Source organism: Octopus bimaculoides, chromosome 14 (genome assembly GCF_046866305.1).
Source record: "Octopus bimaculoides isolate indiv1 chromosome 14, ASM4686630v1, whole genome shotgun sequence".
Lineage (NCBI taxonomy): Eukaryota > Metazoa > Mollusca > Cephalopoda > Octopoda > Octopodidae > Octopus > Octopus bimaculoides.
In genome coordinates this window covers 47079165-47101664 of record NC_142941.1, presented here as the reverse complement: position 1 = coordinate 47101664, position 22500 = coordinate 47079165, and the positions used below count along the sequence as shown (strand labels likewise).

The 22500-nt window shown below is 35.2% G+C and overlaps 1 protein-coding gene across 2 annotated transcripts in view; it reads left to right on the top strand.

Moving 5' to 3' along the window:
* The window catches only part of LOC106870532 (BTB/POZ domain-containing protein 16), a 125281-nt gene that overhangs the window by 47397 nt on the left and 55384 nt on the right, over positions 1 to 22500 (top strand). For both annotated transcript variants that reach the window (XR_016244335.1, XM_089362803.1), the window contains exons 4-7: positions 139 to 247; positions 2282 to 2367; positions 12266 to 12583; positions 13940 to 14057. Coding sequence is in view for 1 of the 2 variants with exons in the window: in XM_089362803.1 (XP_089218929.1) it covers positions 139 to 247; positions 2282 to 2367; positions 12266 to 12583; positions 13940 to 14057 (631 nt within the window). In the remaining variant the exon portion in view is untranslated. The remainder of the gene's footprint in view (positions 1 to 138; positions 248 to 2281; positions 2368 to 12265; positions 12584 to 13939; positions 14058 to 22500) is intronic.

The window sequence follows — 22500 nt, the reverse complement described above, 5'->3', positions numbered from 1 at the left end:
TATTTTGTGTCACGCTGAATCTCTCTGTGAACTACGTTAAGAGTACACGTGTCTGTCGAATGCTCAGCCACTTGCACGTTAATTTCACCCTTAAATATTTACTTTTAAGCTTAATCATGGCATTTGTCACATTTCCAGCTGAAAGTCCCCAGATCGCTGTAAATCTTGACCTCAATCAACCCTACAAGTTCCGACAAATTCAGGATAGACCGACTACTGCTTCATTGTATTCACCAAGCTATAAGAAGTAAGTCTCATGTTTAATTAAATGTTCAATAATAAAATGTCCCTCCAGCAACACAGGCCAACGAAAAAGTTTTTTTCTCTGTTGTCAAAAAATTTGGACCCGAACTAGTTGTTCAGAATCCGAAAATGACATCCATTTACTACCATAACATTAAGATTTTAAGATAATGGATCCATAGAACCGGGATTAGCTGCTAGTTTATATATAAAATCTAGTCTGTATAAATGGACATGATTAAATAAATTCCATCCATGACGATTTTATTGGATCGTTTGTGTATCGAGCTTCATTGTTCCCTATAAGGATTCAGAAAGGGTGTCATTTATGATAACTTTGGCTGCCGTTTTCTGCTGGTTGAGCATTTACGAAATTGCCTGGATAGCAAAATTGGCTCATGTTAAAAACCTTGTTTTTTTAAAAAAAAAACTTCATTGTTACAGTTCCATTATATATATAGATTTTAAACAAATTTAAAATAGGCAACAAAACAAAAAACAAAACGATGAAAAATTGTATAAAATACATCAAAATCTATTAAATTTTGCATTATATCTTAATTTGGAAGTGGTTTTCTTTTCTCTGTTCTCTGTTCTCTGTTCATTATTTAATGTATTTCGCTTCGTGTACATTAGCAAAATATTGCCATTTTAATGACAGTGAATACATAACATTACAAAATATAAAACGTTATATATATTATATATATATATATATATATATATATATATATATATATATATATATATATATATATATATATATGAACGTATATATGTATATGTATATGTATATATATATATATATATGTATATATGTATTTGTATATATATGTATATATATATATGTATGTGTATATATATATACATATATTTGCATATATGTATACATATATTTGCATATATGTATATATATATATATACATATAAATATGCATGTATATATCTATATATATGCATGTATATATCTATATATATGCATGTATATATCTATATATATACTTATATATATGTATGTATATATATATTAATCCACGATATATGAATTCGTATAATCCGGTGGTAATCACAAAAATACTCCTTTAGTCGACTAGGTGACAGACCACATAGTAAACCAATGCGTAGGTGTGTAATGTAGAAATTCAGAGTTGAACTAGAGTTGAAAGATTGATCTAACTATGATATTCTGTTGATCTGAAGAGATAGTCTCCTATGCCTGCATTAGTTTGTAAAACGAACAATAGTGCTATGCAATTCATAGCATACACACTAGTGCAAACATGTAAAATAATTTATACAATTACATGAATTAGTTTTGTACAATGTAGGATGCCTATGGATATTAACTATGGATATTAACTAGTGAAATAAATGTATTCATCTCATGCCTCCTGACTTTATCTATCTCTCTCTCTCTCTCTCTCTCTCTCTCTCTCTCTCTATATATATATATATATATATATATATATATATATATATATATATATATATATATATATACACACATACATACATACGTACATACATACATACATACATACATACATACATACATACACACACACACACACACACACACACACACACACACACACACACACATATATATATATATATACATACATACATATATGTATGTGTGTATGTAAATCAGATCTCAAAATGAGGACGATATTGTTTCATGAATTTATTCAAGGTTGCGATCGTTTCGGATGGTTGGAGGAACTGTTTTATCGTTAGAGAATTGACTTGAATGTCTAATTAATTAATTAATAAATTAATTAATGTAATAGTTATCCCTCTCAAACATTCTCATCAGACCCCCTAAAGTTGTGTGTGTATGTGTGTGTGATTGTTTGTTAGCGTTTCGCTAATCATGACATTGGTGAAAATATTGCAATTCGTATTTTCTTAAGGGGTTTTTGGTCCATGCTGCTTGTATGAGAGTTTGTATATATTACAGTCTTATATGCGTAAACACTCTTCCTTAGTAGTCATGTCTAATCGTTATTTCTCCTGATGTTGATCTACTCTTCAGAACGAAGACCCTGCCGGAAGCAAGAAAAGAGTGTTCAACTCCAAGTGTCTTCAGTTATTGTACCAAAAGGAATGCCATGAAACCGGGTAAGAGAGGGAGAAAAACAAGGAAGAAAGAGAGGGAGTGGGAGAGAGAGAGTGTGTGGGAGATAGATTGAGAGAGAGAGAGAGGGAGAGAGAGAGAGAGAGAAAATTGGGCAAGAAAAGAGAGTGTGAAAGAAAAACAGAGAAAGAGAGAGGGAGGGAGGGAGGGAGAGAGAAGGAAGGAGTGAAATTGAAAGAGGGAGATTGGAGAGCAACAATGAAGGTAATAGAACAGAAGTTATCTCGATTGACAGAAGTTTAGAGACATTTAACGACTGAAATCCTCTATAAAATCATGAAACCACACAGATTGAAGTCCATTTTTCTTCGAGATTACCTCGTGAAGTTTGCATGGAACATTGAATATAATGTTGTAATATCGCTAGAAGCCAGCACTGATCCGCCAGCAGTTGTATGGTACCATCATACAGATTTTCGTCTGTTGTAAGAGTGGGTAACAGTGTTCACCTGATCAGTAAAGCCTTCTCTAGCCTTGCCTTTTGATCATGCTGGTGCTAGTCAAAATACTGGCTCGAGAAAAGTCTACCGCAAGATGCTGTAATTAATGGTATGGGGTGGTGGTGGGGGGGCTGTGTTACAATCAGTTATGCTCATTATTATCGTCCTTCCCGGAGGCGCAATGGCCCAGTGGTTAGGGCAGCGGACTCGCGGTCATAGGATCGCGGTTTCGATTCCCAGACCGGGCTTTGTGAGTGTTTATTGAGCGAAAAACACCTAAAGCTCCACGAGGCTTCTGCAGGGGATGGTGGCGAACCCTGCTGTACTCTTCCACCACAACTTTCTCTCACTCTTACTTCCTGTTTCTGTTGTGCCTGTAATTAAAAGGGTTAGCCTTGTCACACTGTGTCACGCTGAATATCCCCGAGAACTACGTTAAGGGTACACGTGTCTGTGGTGTGCTCAGCCACTTGCACGTTAAATTCACGAGCAGGCTGTTCTGTTGATCGGATCGACTGGAACCCTCGACGTCGTAAGCGACGGAGAGCCAACAAAAACAATCGTCCTTCCCACCATCATCATTTGTAGCTGTAGCTCTCTTGCTTGAAGGTTGGCAGATTGCGCCAAGTTGAAACATGTCACATATTTACGGAAGCCAACGTAGCAAATAAAGAGAGTGATATATTAAAATAAGTCAGATAGATAAAGATTAATTGGCAATTTGACAGATAATCCTTTCTACTATAGTTACAAAGCCGGATACTTTTGAGGAGGGGGCGAGTTAATTACACTGACCCCGAAAGGATGTGAGGCAAAGTGGACTTCGGAGAAATTTGAACTCAAAACGTCAAGCCGAAAGCAATGCTGCTAAGAGCTTTTGTCCGGCGTTCTCACGATTCTGCCGGCTCACCGACTTAATTTGGCTGAAAATTAGACCTACGTAGTGACAGACAGAACAAAAGACTAACAGATCTTCTCTTAATCAACGTTAGCCGGTATCTCTGATTAACATACTTGACGTAGCAAAGTAATAATTTCTTAAGTAAATTAAAATTATACTCTTAGTGACAAAAACGATCATTTTATAAATTTGTAATTCTGATCAAAATATAAGAAACAGTGGAGACAACCACAAAATATTGAATTAGTTAAAAATAATCATGTATGGTGGATTGTTGAGGAGTGAGTCTGAACTAGAACAATATTGTGTTTCGATGTTATTAGACCTCTTCAAGGACGTATATTTTATCTATTAATCTAGATCTTAAGACGACTATAAAAATATAGAAGCAAATACGAGCCTAGGTTGCCCTCTTTTGCTGTGTTTGATTAGAAAAAGTCATTTAGATAATTATAATTTAGATAGTTATTATTATTATTATTATTATTTTAGGGTGGTGAATTGGCAGAATGGTTAGAGCGACGGACATCATACTTAGCTGCATTTTCCCAGCCCTTTTTACAGTCTGAGATCTAATTCCACTAAGTCAACTTTGCCATTCATCTTTGCGTGAAGATAAAATAAAGTGTCAGTCAAGTTCTGAGGTCAATGTAGTCAACTCACCCCGCCTTCAAGATTACTGGCCTTGTGCCAAAATTACAAATAATTATTATCATCATTAATTATTTAGAAATTATTATTCACATCCTTAGTACAAGGATATGAGTTCAACAAAGTAAATTTCTTGGTTTACTATATCAAGTATGCTAGTCCCTGCTTTACTATTAATTGTTCATGCAGAATGTGTCCCAAAGGAATTTTCTTCCAGTTCTATTATATATTTAGTCTATTAGAGAGTTTGATTAATAGACAGACAGGTAGACAGTCAAACAGACAAACAGGCGTACAAACAGAATGACGAACATTTAATTAGATCTATATACCAGTAAAGGGACAGATTGAATAAATGATAAATTACTGTGGCTATCGATCTTCCACCATTAACAGCACCAACTAACGAAATAGAAAGCATACAGCCGGTAATTCTGTTAGCCAGTAGAGCACGAATCCCTTAAATAGCTGTCTATATTGGACAATCTTTGCCTTAATATACGAAAAGCAGGTTGGAATGCTGTTAATCATAAGTTGTCTGCAACTATCAACCACAACACCATCAAAATAACCTATATGGATATAATCCACAACAAATATGTTATCTATTATATATTTCATGGTCTCTTTATTGGTTTTAGTCGTGTGACTGCAGCCATGCTGGAGCACCTTCCAGTGCTTTTGGTTGATTTTTTTTTGGAACGTAGTACAACCTTTGTTCCTTAAGTCTTTAACTTCTGATGAAATCGATGGGGGTGCCGTCGAGTCATATAGCATATCTTTGGCATTTAAACCTAGCGGAGACCACCTGTCTCTATGTGAGACCAAAGCTGATAATTTTCTAGAAAGAAACGAAAAAGACAAGAGCGAAAAAGAAGAAACGACTCAATTACTGGCCTAGTAATTCACTTAACCCGAAAGAATGAAAGGCAAAGTTGATTTCGGTGCGACTTGAAATCTCTGCGCAAAGATCCAGAACGAATACTACCAAAATATTCTGTCTGACTATCTAACGACTCAGTCAACTTGTCGCTTTGCAAATATAACATAATGAATATTTTGGTATTTTATACATAGCTTGCACTAAAAAGGATATGTCCTTCATCAACTGTCAACTGGAGATTGTAGCGATTTCGACAACCTTCTGACAGGACCACTCCCTCCAATCCTCCCAACTCAGTTATTCATCAAGCCTGCTGCAGTTTGTAACTATTACTCTATTACATAACAAATATTTTTGTAAAAGTGATTTGTTACATAATGCATTACACATATTGCATAACGTTATTTGTATGCACGCAAAATAAATGTTATACAAAACAGATGTAATACAAAGCCAGTTATTACATAAACATAGTTATTAAAATATCAAGTGCGGCGGGGAGGTTCTTATAAAAATCAATTGTTTATCTAATATTGAAATGACTTTTTTTTTTCTAAAAAAAAGGTAATTGAATATTTTTTCCCACCAAATACTATCAATTTAAATATATTACAAAATCTTGTTTCAAAATTTTATTTCTGCAGGAAAAATATAATCCAAATACAAGTTATAGTCTTTCTTAAATCTTTTTCGTAATGTTTTTTCCGTGTCACTAATTCTCTTTGCCTCTTTGTGTTTTTATCTTTCTACTTTCTATCAATATTTGGAAAGCTTATTTTTGTCCCAAAAACAAAATGTGTAAATGCATATAATTAAGAGAAATAAATGGAAACAAATAAAAGATTGAAACCAACATAAATTTGTATATATATATATATATATATATATATATATATATATATATATATATATATATATGTATGTATGTATATATGTATATATATGTATGTGTGCATGTGTATGATGAAGAAAATAAATTGACAATACCACTTAAAACCATCCAAAATAGATTCTATAATTTCACCCATCCATCCGTTACCGCTACCACAACCACAGAGCGCTACACTGCAGCATTACTTGAGATATAATTTGTCGCTTAAGAGTCCTTGCTTCTGGATTTCTGATTACTACTTTGTTTAAAGATTGAAAAAAAGAAGCCAAAACAAAGCGACGACAACAACCAAAAACAACCACAAAAACAAAGCTATTTTCCCCAACATGTCATGCCTGTGTGAAAGTGTGTATAAGTGTTTGAGCAGGGTCTATAGTGAGTATAATATATACAATATATAATATATAATGTATATATATATATATATATATATATATATATATATATATATACACACATGCAGACATCAAGACTCATATATTAAGCAGCTAATTTAAAGTAATATTTTATTTAAAAAAAAAAATGTTTCTTGAAAAGTTAATATATATATATATATATATATGTGTGTGTATGAATGTATGCATGTATATATTTATACATATATATATATGTATATATATATGTATATGTATGTGTATATATATATATATATATATATATATATATGTATATATATATATGTATGTATTCATATATATGTATCTATATATATATTTATATATGAATGTATGCATGTTTGTGTATATATATATATGCGTATATATATATGTATGTATATATATAGATACATTTATAAGTATATATATATGTGTATTTATATGCATATATATATATATATATATATATATATATATATATATATATATATATGTATATATATATATATGTATATATATATATGTATATATTTATATTTATATGTATATGTATATACTTATTTATGTACTAAAATAATTCATTTTAATATGCTCACACACATACGTATATAGACCTATGTACATACGTACATATATATACATACATAGACACTGCTTCTTTAGGCAAGCTTTTGGCGGTAGGGATAACAAATTTACTGGTAATATAATATAATGTACAAACATAGAGGCACTCAAGCATACGCACACACAGAACATTATCATGCACAAGCATGTACACACACACACACACACACACACACACACACACACACAAATACACATATGCAAACTCACACACGCAGACTCACACATACGTGTAAAATTTTTCTCTTTTCCCATAACTGATTAGATATATTCACTGGCATATAAAAAGAAAAAAAATACATCCCTCACTACAGATAAATGGAGATGATTACCTGGTTTTATTGCCAGAAACGGTGCCTAAATGGATCTAAAAGAAAAACCTGTCATCAGAGAAGTCTAAATGCGATAATAATAATAATAATAATAATAATAATAATAATAATAATAATAATAATAATCCTTTCTGCTATAAGCACAAGACCTGAAATTTCGGGGCGAGGGGACTACTCGGTTACATCGATCCTAGTACTCAACTTAATTTATCGACCCCGCGGCTTTCTACAGGCTGTACTTCCTCCCCCCAAATTTAGATATCATTACTCTTAGTTTGGTGAAGTGTAGCATTAATTCACCTACCCAATATGCAACGAAACGTCTTTGAACTCGACGACCACGCGCTTCTCTAATCAAAAACATGGTTCATCATCTTCAAAATGTTAGGAATAATTTAGATGAGTTGACTATGACGGGGTGTATCAGTCAGTGGATAATCACCCAGAAGGAGTGAGATAGAAAGAAAAATTGAAATAAAACTATAATCAAATGGAAGTAGTTAAAAGACATAAACTTAATTGATACTATTAGACTAATTAAAGTAATTATTTTAGTTGGCATAACGATTTGATGTAACTTGATAATTGTCAATTATTGCTGTTTGATTACACGCAATTAAATGAGGCTGGTGAGATTACATTATTTGAGTGATATTTGAAACAATTTTTAATTATAAATTTGAGGTTATTTTTCTGTCTGATATCTGACGACATAATTGATATTGGCAAGCGATTCTAAGTGTCTGAGTGATATCGTCTGGATTTTTCGAATGCACTGATGTGGATTTGGAACAAACCTCACCAGGTCATTTTGTTAGTCTTTAAAATTTTGTTAGGCTATTAGGTAAGGATAGAGTATGTGGCCTCATTGAATGATAACTGATTACAAAGACCACAAGTCTGGGGTCTAACGGTCAATTTAAATGAGACACATGGCCAGTGGCCCAGTTGCTGAACGCTAGATACATTTTCTCTCTTTCAGAGACCGAATTAGCGAGTTGGGTGATAAATGACGAGGTTAATAATCACCAATGAATGGTGAATTTTCTCAATGAGAAAGATTACAGATGAGTCAGTAATATTTAGTAAGGGGTTGGTGATAGATAACATATTATGAGATATAGTGGGGTCAGCTATTAGATGCTGTACAAGAAGCCTTTAAGAAAGGTATCGCATGAAAGTAGCTAGCAGGAAAAGTAGCGTTCGACGATTTCTTTAATGTGAAATACAAAGATTGTGTTGTAGACGTTAAAGCGAATACTTTTGGACAAAAAGGGAGAAAAGATCTTCGAGAGCCCACAGTAGCATAGGTATTAGGTATAATACAGACGGAAACAAACCGACAACTCAGTGTTTGATAGGCCGCATGCTTCCCAATCGAAGTAGATCTGTACATTATTTTAGCGACAATTTGGCCTACTGTTTGGGTGCAGTGGTAGACTAGTGACAGTGCACTTCAATGCATAGTTTGACAGCTTCGCCTATGCAGGGGAAGTTTTCTGAAAAGCTGACAACCGCTGCTGAAATACAGGAGTCACTGTATTTGGTTGGGTTGTTCTACGAGTTTTACGTTTATATGCCAGACCTGTTTGTCATGGCTTCGGCAGTTGTCTATCGCAGCTGTTAGTAAGCCAGGAGTTGGAGCGCTGCTAATAACGAACGTGATCAAAGTTGGTGTAACCGATAACATTGGCTCATAACTCGGCTTAAAGACTTTTTACCAATGTATTTGTATTGTAGGTAGCGCCTATTCTCGGTAACGTTGGTGTTAAACATTATTGTATGATTTCCATCAAATCCATCCAGAATAACCTTCTACACGTGCTACATAGCGTAGAGAAGATTAAAAATAATTATGACTTTGTTGAGATGCTGACCAATTTAGACCAATCCAAGTCTCCCACCAGAGTTGACTGTCACCATGTAGCGACTGTCTTGAGTGGAAACGGTTTCGTTACCGTTATCAATGACTTGGGTGCGGTACAGCAAGCTGGTCAAGCTGCTGAAATGCTTCCACTAGAGATGGCTTTACTCCATCATGGACATCTCGTGGAAGGGACACCTCACCAACAACGAAGTCCTCCAGCAGGCCAATGTCCCGAAAATTGAAAAACCATGCTGCTACTCAGATAATTCAGACGAGTAAACCACGTTTCACGCATGGAAAAATCCAGAACGCCGAAGGCTGTATTCCACAGAGAGCTCAGTCATGGCAAAAGAGATAGAGGAACTCTCTCGCTGTAAGTGTTTCAAAGACCATCGGGAATGCCAGCTCACTTAGGCATGGATGGACCCCACAGAGTGGGAGGGATTCGTAGCACAGAAGATGATGTAGCGGGACTGCTTCCAGATAGCTGCCAACAACTTTGAGAAGACTAGAGCCACTGCTGCGGATGAGAGACGTCAATAGAAGGAAAGAGTCATCTTCACGATCTCCATCTGACCCAAGCCTTCATATTTGCCCCAAGTGCACCAGAACCTAGAGGTTTGCCGCTTTTCTTCATGAACACCGGACACGAAGAACTGCCGTCACTTCCAAGATAGATATTTCACCATTGACGTTTTGTTTCTGTGGAGGAATTCACTGTATTCGTGTGATTACAATTATTTATTAGCATCTTTGTTATAGAAAAATGTGATCTCTTTCTCTCTTTTGTTTTGTTTTGAATCATCTCAATGTTAAGTCTAAAAATGGAGTTATTGTTTCGCCAGAAGTTTTATTTCGACTGTTATGGCTATAGAATTACATTTCTAAATTGTTTTCTACTTCTTCCTTTTAATATGACGATCTAATTGTATATCCAATATTAAGCACTAAGTACCGGCTAAAATTTGTATTGTTACGATAAATTCATTCTCTACTACAATTACAGAACCTTTCAGATTACAATAATAGAATGATAACATTAAGCAGAGGATATAACAATATCCTGAGTGTGTTTGAGACGGGACCAATACAATTACAATAACCATTTGATAACAGTGCCAATGATTATAATCGCAATCTCCACTGTTATATATGCTTACATATTATATATGCTTACATACACTCACACGTACATAATGCATAATATACACATACACCCGTGCACAGATATACACATGTATATATATATATATATATATATATATATATATATATATATATATATATATATATATATATATATATATATGTATGTATGTATGTATGTATACATTGATATACGTATATATGCATAATGTAAAATTGCTTTTATTATATTTCGTTTTGGGATTTGCTTTGCAAGATTCTTTATGTGAGTTCGTGTGTTGAAGCATATTCTGTTGTGTCTGGGAAGAGTAATTTTCTTTTTGTGCCTTATAATTTAACACACTCACCAGTAAAGTTTGTGTGTGTGTGTGTGTGTGTGTGTGTGTGTTAATATAAATAGTTTCAACTTACACGGAGTACAAACAACAGACCAAATTAAAGGGGTGGAAGAAAGGTATTATAAGTCCAACAGCTGTTTCTGGGGGCTCGGCGATCTATAATAATATTGATAAATTTAGCGGCCGAATGGATGCATTTAACATTGGATGAGACGAGCCTCAGTCATCAGGGTAGAGAAGATCTTATATTTCAGATGTTATTTGATGATGCCGTAAGAATATATAAACTTCACTGAGAGAATGTGATGTGAAATAATTCATGTTTGGAAGTGTGGATCTCGAAGCAGAATTATCGGGTTAAAAAAAAGGATAGAAAAAGTCGAAGTCTTCCCGTTCTCAAAAAAGAATATAACTTCTTTTATCTTTTCTTTTACTTGTTTCAGCCATTAGACTACGGCCATGCTGGAGCAGCACCTTGAAAAGTTTAGACGATCGAATCTCTCCCAATGTTTGCTATTATCCTTATTTTGTTTTGTTCTACGCCTGGTAGTTATTCTATCGCTCCCTTATTGCCGAAACGGCAACTTAACGGTTCGGCAAAGGTTTCCGACAGAATAAATATCAAGCTTAAAATAAAATACTTGGGTAGATTCGTTCGACTAAAATTTTTCAAGGCGCTGCTCCAGTATGGCCGTAATCTAATGATCGACACCAGTAAAAGATAAAAAATATATAATACATGTATGTATATGCGTGTGTATGTATGTGTGTACGTGTGTGAGTGCGTACATATATAAGTGTGTATACATACACAGACACAAACACATACACACAATCAATTAATGAAACAATCTTTATTCCGCACGATGTTCCTGAAGTTGATCCAACGGAAATATACCCCCAACTGCGGATGACACTAGGTAGCCCAAACTGTACTAGTGCTTTGCTCAACACATCAACACACTAATTGACATATTCTCATTACTCCTCAAAATGACACACACACACACACACACACACACATACGCACACATGTATGTATGTGTTTGTGTGTGCGCTACCAGTCAGCACCGTTACCCTCCCACCAACTGACCAGCCACCCGATCAACCAGCCAGCCAACTAAGCTACCAACCAACCAACCAACCAACCAACCAGCCAGCATGATACACCACAAACCATCACTCCCACACATGTATGTAAATACACAGATACACACAGATACACACACGCAAACACACACAGACACAACAACACACACACACTAACACTCACTTACTCACATCGTAAACCATCTCGCAAAACAATGCACACACACACACACACACACACACACACACACACACACACACACACACACACACACACACACACGTACCCTTATTTGCTGTAAAATATTTTTATTTTCCTTTTCCTGCTCTCCTTATTCTCAGATATTAGTTTACATTGTCTCGGAGTCAGATGGAATCTCCATAGCAGTAACATAGACAAATCGTCAGTTCTCCTGGATTTATTTGTAAGACCTCGCGGAAAGTCAAACGACAGCTCCAAGCAAGGTTTGTTGAGGAAACCAAAATCTGCCAGTGACATTCACCTGAAGTCGAGAAGCTCAAAAATTCTCGACAACCGGTTAACGGTGAGTGGTATAAGACGGAATTCTGCAGATTCGGCCTTAGATTTGAGAGATTATATTCCAGCTGAGATGTTTCACATGGATTTGGAAGCGGAAGATCCCAAGTTGACAAAGAAAGGTGAGTTGTGCTTATTTACTTGAAAATTTTTCTCGATCCCAAAGTCTCAGAAATCGGTTGTCTCGTTTCCATGGCGTATATGTGACCGAAATAACAAAATGGGTGTCAGACAACTTTTTGCGACCACATCACTCCTAACATCTGGTAAACATATCTGTGTTAAAATGATATCAGTGTTATTTTAATTTCTGCATAATTTAGACGACAGTTTCTTCACCGCATGCTATATATATATATATATATATATATATACGTATACATATACAGAGTGCGTAAGATATTTGAGGACAGATTTAGGTTTATAAAAAAAAAAAAACAGACTTTGCCTTTCATCCTTTAGGGTTTGATAAATTAAGTACCAGTTGCATACTGGGGTCGATATAATAGACTGATCCCCTCCTCCAAAATTTCGGGCCTTGTGCTTAGAGTAGAAAAGAATAATAATTATTATTAAGGGGGCGAGCTGGCAGAGTCGTTAGCACGCTGGACGAAATGCTTAGCAGAATTTCGCCCGTCGCTACGTACTGAGTTCCAATTCCGCCGAGGTTGACTTTGCCTTTCATCCTTTCGGAATTGATAAATTAAGTAACAGTGAAACATTAGGGATGATGTAATCAATTAGTCACCTCCCTAACAATTTCAGACCGTTGCATCTATAGCAGAAAGGATTATTATTGTTATTATGATTATTGAGTGAGAGAGCAGTGCATGCCATCAAAGTGACACTGGGGTAAAATATACGAAGCCCATTATACCCATCATGACTACCCGTTTGATAAGGGTACACCAGGCACATGTATCACAACCATATGTGCGTGACATGGTGATCTCATATCAAAATAAACAACGCATGACCTTGCAGGTGGGGACCAGCTAGAATTTTCTTCCGGTCGAGTAGCCCATCCCGCTCAAAAGGTCCATGAATAAGGTTTGTTTAAGGATATTGAGCAAAACACCCATGTTTCCAAAGGTGAATTATTCAAACCCCAAAGAATTCCGCTCAACACATGGCTATGATGCTCCCCCACTACTTCTACTCATGATCAGAGATGCACATATCGTCAGCCACCAAGGGACATGCTCAACTGGTTAAGGTCAAACAACTGACAAGCAAATCTGTGGTATTGAGCAGAATATTTGCTGTAGCCCATCTTTTATATTATCATTATTATTATTATTATTATTATTATTATTATTATTATCATTATTATTATTATTATTATTATTATTATTATTATTATTATTATTATTATTATTATTATTATTATTATTAACGCATATAAACACACACATACGTACACATATACACACATATTTATATTTATCTGAACGCATCGTGCCTGTATTTACCTACAGGGTTGGCCGTGGCGTTAGCAAGCCTCTACCAAGACGAAGTGGAATTAACCAATGTTAAGCAGATAATCCCTGTTTTAGCTGCAGCTCACCTATTACAAATGAAAGAACTGACAGATAAGTAATGGACGTTTATTTTTTCCTCAAAATTTAGGGTAACTATTTGTATAAGTTCTTTTATATTTGACCCTTCCGTATTGTCAGCACGGAAGGGTTTCCAGCATTGCAGTGCATTTAGACGAGCTTGAAAAACCTCTGTGTAGCTCCTGCAGTTTTTTCGTGGGGCAAAGTACCTCTGCTGTTTATTTTGTCTGTTTATTTCATTTGTATATATATGTGTGCGTGTATACGTATGTGTGTATGTATGCATGCATGTATGTATGCATGTATGTATGTATGCATGTATGCATGCATGTATGTATGCATGTATGTATGTATGCATGTATGCATGTATGCATGTATGTATGTATGTATGTATGCGTATGTGTGTATGTATGCATGTATAAGCATGCATGTATACGTATGTGTGTATGTATGCATGCATGTATACGTATGTGTGTATGTATGCATGCATGTATGTATGCATGTATGTATGTATGCATGTATGCATGTATGTATGTATGTATGTATGCGTGCATGTTTGGAAGGGCATCCAGCTGTAGAGACCATGCCAAAACTGACACAGAAGTCTAGTGCAGTCTTCTGCGTAACCAGATCCTGTCAAACCGTCCAACCCATGCCAGCATGGAAAGCGGACGTTAAACGATGGTGATGATGATGGTGATAATAATGATGATGATAATGATGAAGATGATGATGATGATATATGTATATATGTATGACTGTATGTACGTATGTACATATTTATATGTGTGTATATGTATATACATGTGTGTATATCAACATGCATGTATAGGTGATTATATGTTTGTATGTGCACTTATGGAAAGATAAATGTGTGTACGCATCCATGTTATCTTTACTTTTAAGTATTGGAATTCTATTGGGTTCATTACGAAAAAATTGTCTGAGGAGGATTCTATTCGGCGGAAACGTAACAGATAAAAGATTTCGTGTCAAGCAGTAGCGGAATTGCGCCTGTGAATCGTCATCACGGCTAGCAGCATGTTTGATACAACTGAGCACCAATCTCATAACTCATCGATGCCCTGGCACGGTCACAGCTCGCAAGCTGATATAGATACAAAATTAAAAACTAAAAAGTCATATACTTTTATTACTTCTGCTTACACACTGGTTTTGTAAAGTGCCTGATAGCTTGTCACTTTTGGTCACTAGGAAAGCCAATGCGTTACCTAAAGGACATTTAGTACCCCCTCGTCATTCTTTGGAGCAACGCTTTTTCCATTTTGTCTGTTGGAGCCATAAGAAATATTTTAATATTGTTAGAGGCAAGATTCATCAAAATTAATTCAAATGAAGTAAAATAAAGCAAGGGGAGTTAAACACAACCGTAAACACCGGGTCAATCAGTCAGTCTGTCAATCAGTCAGTCTGTCAATCAATCTGTCATTTACAACCAATAGCCAGTATGGTACGGTTTTGAACACACACTAAAATCCATAAAAGACCTATTTCATGAGAGATTAGATTTCTCTGAGTTATAGGAATTTATTTGAATTTATAATCTTGTTAAAGAAGCCGAAGGGTTTCAAAGTGATTGTCTATAAATATTCTTGTTCACACTTAGCCTAGAAGAAAGGTCCACATCTGGAGAATAGCTGACATCTATGACTGTACATAATTTTGTTCTGTCTTAACTTTATGACGTTCATAATGTTAGGGCTTGACAGAAGTTTTGATGGGAAGGTTCCACCGATATTCTCTGTGTTGATATGAATGTATATAATCTGCAAGACCGGTATTCTATATATTTATTCCAGAGCAATCTTTCCTTTAGATCCCATTGGTCTTTTATGTTTTCTTTTTTTTTTAGCAATAACAGCATATTGGAATGTAATATCTTCCACGGAAATGTAATATAATCGACACTTTTGGTTGCTTCTGGATGCTGAAGGGCTTCGCTGCCTCTTTTCTTCATTCGGCACTTTGCAGCCGCATACCGCTCTTGAATCGTCAAAGCATAACCTTTGAAATATGATGTGATGTAGCAAGTGATGAGTTCAATAGAGATTACACTTACTGTCAATATTAGCATTATCCTTAACGTGTCGAGCTGGCAGAATCGTTAGCACGCCGGGCGGAATGCTTAGTGTTTCATCAGCCTTCATGTTCTGAGTTCAAATTCCGCCGAGGTCGATTTTGCCTTTCATCCTTTCGGGAGGCAGGGGTCAGTAAAATAAGAACCAGTTGAGTACTGGGGTCGATATAATCGATTTAACCCACTCCGAAATTGCTGGCCATGTGCCAAAGTTTGAGATCAATATCAGTAATACCCTTAAGGCGGGGTGATGGCAGAGTCGTAAGCACTTCGGACAAAATGTATAGTGGCATTTCTTCCAGTTCTTTACGTTCTGCGTTCAAATGCCACCAAGGTCAACTTTGCCTTTCACCCGTTTAGGATAGATAAAATAAGCACCAGTTGAGCACTGGGGTTGATGTAATAGACTTCACCCCACTTGACCCCCTGTGCCAAAATTTGAAAGAATATTAGCATAATCCTTAAGTTTACAGAAAAATTGTCAGGTTAAACATACCCTGTTCTTGATGTTGAAATTTCAATGAAGGGGCCTTGGATCTAGGTTAGGAACCGGTTCTTACTCTATTGGCAAGAAATCTTGAAATAAAACTGAACAATGACATACCTACATACATACATACATAATACACATATGTATATGTATATATATATATATATATATATACATATATATATATAATTTGCACGTATATATGTATGTATGTTATTTTCATTCCAACAGAAATACACTTTTAAGTGGGGCTATATGCATAATATATATATATATATATATATATATACACACACATTCATGAATACGCATACACATGCACACGCATGTGCATATGTATGCGTGTATACATACATACATACATACATACACATTATCCGGTAAAGCGGATAATGAGTTCTTTAATATAATTCAAATCAAAAACCAAGCATTCGCCAACAAATATCCAAGTAGAGAACGTGATTGGCATCTGACCGTTATTGCCAGCGAGTATGTTGGATGCCATTATAGATGAGATGAGATGTCACCAATTCCATTCAGGGCAAGAATAGTAAAGTTCCAGTGAAGGGGTGGTGACCAGTCATGAATAGAGGTCGCTGTCATTTCCCTTATTCAGATATAGGACAAATAGTTTTAAATTAAAAGTGAAATTAAATCAATCGATTGCAGTTACCGTTTGAATTATCGAGACATACACATATGTGGGAAGTGATCTCCTGTTCAAGTGCACACTCACACACATATATTGTGACACTTTCATGCACACACACACACACACACACACACACACACACACACACACACACACACACACACACACACACACACACACGCACGCACACGCACAGCATAATAATGCACGTGCTTTTCTCGGAGTGTCCTCTTCCTTCTCTCTGGGAATCTTTCCCCTTTTCCTCTTTCTGACGAAGAGCCATGATTGAAACGTCGCACCCCTCCCTCCTATCTGCCATCTTAAACTTTCACTGGGTGTCAATCTAATATATTCACTTTGCGACCTTTTGACTTATGTTGTTTATCCTGTTCTTGTTTTAACTTTGATTTACCCCCGCCCCCGCCTCCTCCACCCACAGACAGGCAGACAAACAGAATCTCTCACACACACACACATATACACACGCACACACACATATACACACGCACGCACACACACATGCACAAGAAAATGTGTACATGGTATACTCTTACTCTTTACTCTTTTACTCTTTTACTTGTTTCAGTCATTTTACTGCGGCCATGCTGGAGCACCGCCTTTAGTCGAGCATATCGACCCCGGGACTTATTCTTTGTAAGCCTAGTGCTTATTCTATCGGTCTCTTTTGCCGAACCGCTAAGTGACGGTGACATAAACACACCAACATCGGTTGTCAAGCAATGCTAGGGGGACAAACACAGACACACAAACACACACACACATATATATATATATACATATATATACAACGGGCTTCTTTTAGTTTCCGTCTACCAAATCCACTCACAAGGCTTTGGTCGGCCCGAGGCTATGGTAGAAGACACTTGCCCAAGGTGCCACGCAGTGGGACTGAACCCGGAACCATGCGGTTGGTAAGCAAGCTACTTTCCACACAGTCACTCCTACGCCATGTGTATGTTGCACAGTTAAGAATCTTCTTGGTTACCCACCGGATAGATGCTACATATATACAGTTATTAAATGACAAATGATAATAGCTCAACGGTTTCGCGATCATCCATTGAAACGGCCCGATGGCCATGGTACAAGGATATACTGTGGCTGGTTATTAGTTTTAGCTACAATAGTCCTACGTGGTCGTTTATTGCTGTAATGATGTACTGTAAATCGTGTTCTTAACCAGATATGATTTGAGCACCTTAATTTGTTCCCTCGTGCCTACTTTAGAAATGATCATTGTCGTTGAAACCATTTCCGTTGTTGTTTAAAAGTCTTTAGCGATATGGTGTTACAAGAATGATGTTTCTGTCACATAATACATTTTCATTCCACCCGCAGAACTCTCTTTAACTGTAATTTATGACTGAAGTTGTAAAATATTTGAAGAAATAAAAGAAAGATTATATTTTCTTTCCACCAGTTACGGCGGAAGGCATTATTAGCATGAAGTGTTAATTGCACACACTTAACAGTATCAAAATTATATAACTGTGTTTGTATTATATTTATATAAATATAGTAACATATATAGATATTGAAAAGCAAAAAAAGGAATAGGTAATATTAAGACCATTCAGGATATACGGAATCAAAACAAACCATACACCAGTGGTTTCAAGATTTGCAGGCTCTGTATTACTGAAAAGATTTATATATTTGAAATAAACTCAATACCTTAAATGATCAATGAGTTTACAAACTTCGATAAATTGAGAATAAGTGCACTCCGTCTATAGTTGTTTAAAATTTAAATGAATATATAAAAAAGAATAAATTGTAGTAATTAGTTAAGTCATTTTAAGTTCTGAGGTCAAACCCAACCGAACTCTGTTTTGCACGCCAACCCATACACACTTTTATGCGGTTAATATAAAAAGTACTCCTGGGTAAGAATATAAAAAGACTGCACACCTCTACCAAACCATCTGGAGCCAGTGTGGAAGTGTAGGCTCATCAAACCAGTATGATCTCAAGTTCAAATTCACAACCGCCACAACAGACAGGGGTTGGTAGGGAGAACGTGCTGACGCCTTCGTCTTGCAGTGGACTGAACATAGACAATACAATCCAATAAAATACCGAGCACCAAGATGGAGTACCGGAATAAATATAAAAAAACATAAACCTTTTGCAGAGGGTGCCCAAGCATGGCCACAATTCCATGACTGAAACTAGTGACAATATATTGCTTTTATATAAACCTTGACCAACCTTGACCTAGATAACCTCTGATGAATAGACATACAGGTCAAGCGGTTAGAGATGAGCATAAACACATACTCATACACGCTTATAGGTATACACACATGCAAACATACATATACGACGGGTTTTCGACAGTTTCTTTCTACCGAATACACTCGCTATATATTGGCATATAGGATATTGCAAAGTGGGGCTGAACCAGAGGACACATGATTGCAAAACGAACTTCTTAACTGCACAGCTATGCACGTCCATAAATATGAGTGTATATATATATATATATATATATATATATATATATATATATACATATATGTCTGTGTGTGTATGTGTGTATGTATGTATGTTTGTGTGTGTGTGTTTGTGTTCGTGTTGTGTGTATATATATATATATATATATATATATATTTAGGCATTTATTCCGGCTTAACGTTTTGTGTCCATACTCCGCTGAAGTTGACCTTGCCTTTCATCCTACCAGGGTCGATGAAATAAGTACTACTTGAAGTGCTGGGGGAGGGGCGATGTAATCGACTAGTTTCCTCCAACCAAAATTTCAAGCCTTGTGTCTGTAGTAGAAAGGATTATTATTATTATTATTATTATTATTATTATTATTATTATTATTATTATTATTATTATTATTATTATCATTATTATTATTATTATTATTATTATTATTATTATTATTATTATTATTATTATTATTATTATTATTATTATTATTATTATTGTCATTGTCATTACTATTATCATTACTATTATTCCGCTAGTTGTTCCAATATTTTAGCAGTGTAGTATTACAAATGATATTTCTGTCATAATACGTTTTAATTCCTTTGGCAGAACTCTACTTTAACTGTAGTTTATGACTTGAAGTTGAAAACTACTTAAAAAATTGTTTTCCTTTTCGCCAGAATACAGAGAACATATTACAAGCGAAAGGTGTTAATTGCCCCAAACTAGCAATAAAAAGTAATTATGTAACTGCGTTTCTCTGTTATATATATATATATATATATATATATATATATATACATATGTATGTGTGTATGTGTATGAGTGTGTGTGTGTGTGTTTTTACATAGATACATGCATCTATATATATATACTATATGTGTGTTATACACATACCATTTGTATGTATACATATATATGTATATGTGTGTATAATATATATATATATATATATTATATGTGTAGTACACATATACTATTCGTGTGTATACACACACACACACACACACACACACACACACACACACATATATGCATATATAACTCTCCCTCTCTCTCTCTCTCATATATATATGTATATATATGTGTATATATATATGTATATAGATATATACGTATATAGATATATACGTATATATATATATATATATATATATATATATATATATATATATATATATATATATATATATATATATATATATATATATATATATATGTGTGTGTATATATATATATATGTACATACATACATATATATACAGACAAGCGCGCGTCCACACACACGCACACACAATTAATAATTCTCACATCTTTTGGGATATTCTGAACCAAAATAAAACACTCACCAATAGTTGCAAGAGTGTCAGTGTTATGTGTTATGTGTTATGGACATGATTTTCATTTTAAATATTCCGAAACCCTCCCGAATGAATATGCAAAAAGAAAAAGAAAAAGAAAGAACAGATATCTTGAAGTTTCATCAAATGCATACCAATTATGCAAACCGAGCCATGCAACGCATTAAAATGCATAATACTACTCACTGCGTGTGTGTGTGTGATGGCGTACCTACACACTAGCTTGCTCATCGACATCATTCTCCGCAGAATAGCCAATCGTGAGTATGCTCAAACAGACACAGACAGAAGCCGCTGCTGTAGATTAAGAATATTTAAATGAAACGAGCGTCTGATAAATAAAAATGCGAATGTCCACAGTAATACCATCGGAAGAATACTCTACCTGCCATGAAAATTTAAGACAGAAATCTTGTATCTTACACATACGTTTTTACACACACACACACACACACATATATAAATTATTATTTATATAGATATCAAATCCTCTCACAAGGTTTTGGACGGTCTGATCCTTTAGAGCAGGGGTTTTCAAACTTTTTGACTTGCGGACCCCTTTATATTTCAGGCTTTACTTTAGGGACCCCGTTATAAACGCTTATGAAATTTATACATAAATATTTGCTTAAAATAACACATATTTTTACATTTATTTATTTAACAGTATTTAACAAATAGGTTTATTGTCAATTAAAAGATTTCGATTAAAAAACATATATAAAATCAGATTGCCCATAAAATGTATTTGCTGTCCACAGAACCCCTGTCTTGTCCTTGCGGACCCCCTGTGGTCCACGGACCACAGTTTGGAAACCCCTGCTTTAGAGGACACTTGCCCAAGGTGCCACGCAGTAGGCATATTATTTTAAGTATTGACTGCTGATATCGAAATAAGGCAAAACAATTTCGTAGAATGAATAGCTGTCTTAGATTGCGTCCAGATCTTAATTAGTATTATTTCATCGACCTCGGAAAGTTAAACTGCGAAGTTGACCCACGTCAGATTTGAAACCAGAACTTGGAAATACACAAGTAAATAATGCAAGTATCTGTCACAGTAATATTTTTGACAAGCCACAGACCAGTGCCTTTACCGCCATATTTATCCCTTTCATCTTTATATTGATAAATAAATGTCGAAATATATTCTTCGCCACATTCTCTTCCTCTTTTTCTCTCTCTCTTTCTCCCTCCCCCTCTTGTCCCTCGTCTCTCTCTCTCTCTGATAATTATGTATGTATATATATATACACACATACATACATACACACATACATGCATACACACATACATACACACAAACACACACATTTATCCTTGAAGAAATTGCTATATTACCTAAACACCTGATTTATATATATGCACACGTATAAATGTGTGTTGTATACGTGTGTGTGTGTGAGCATGTCAGTT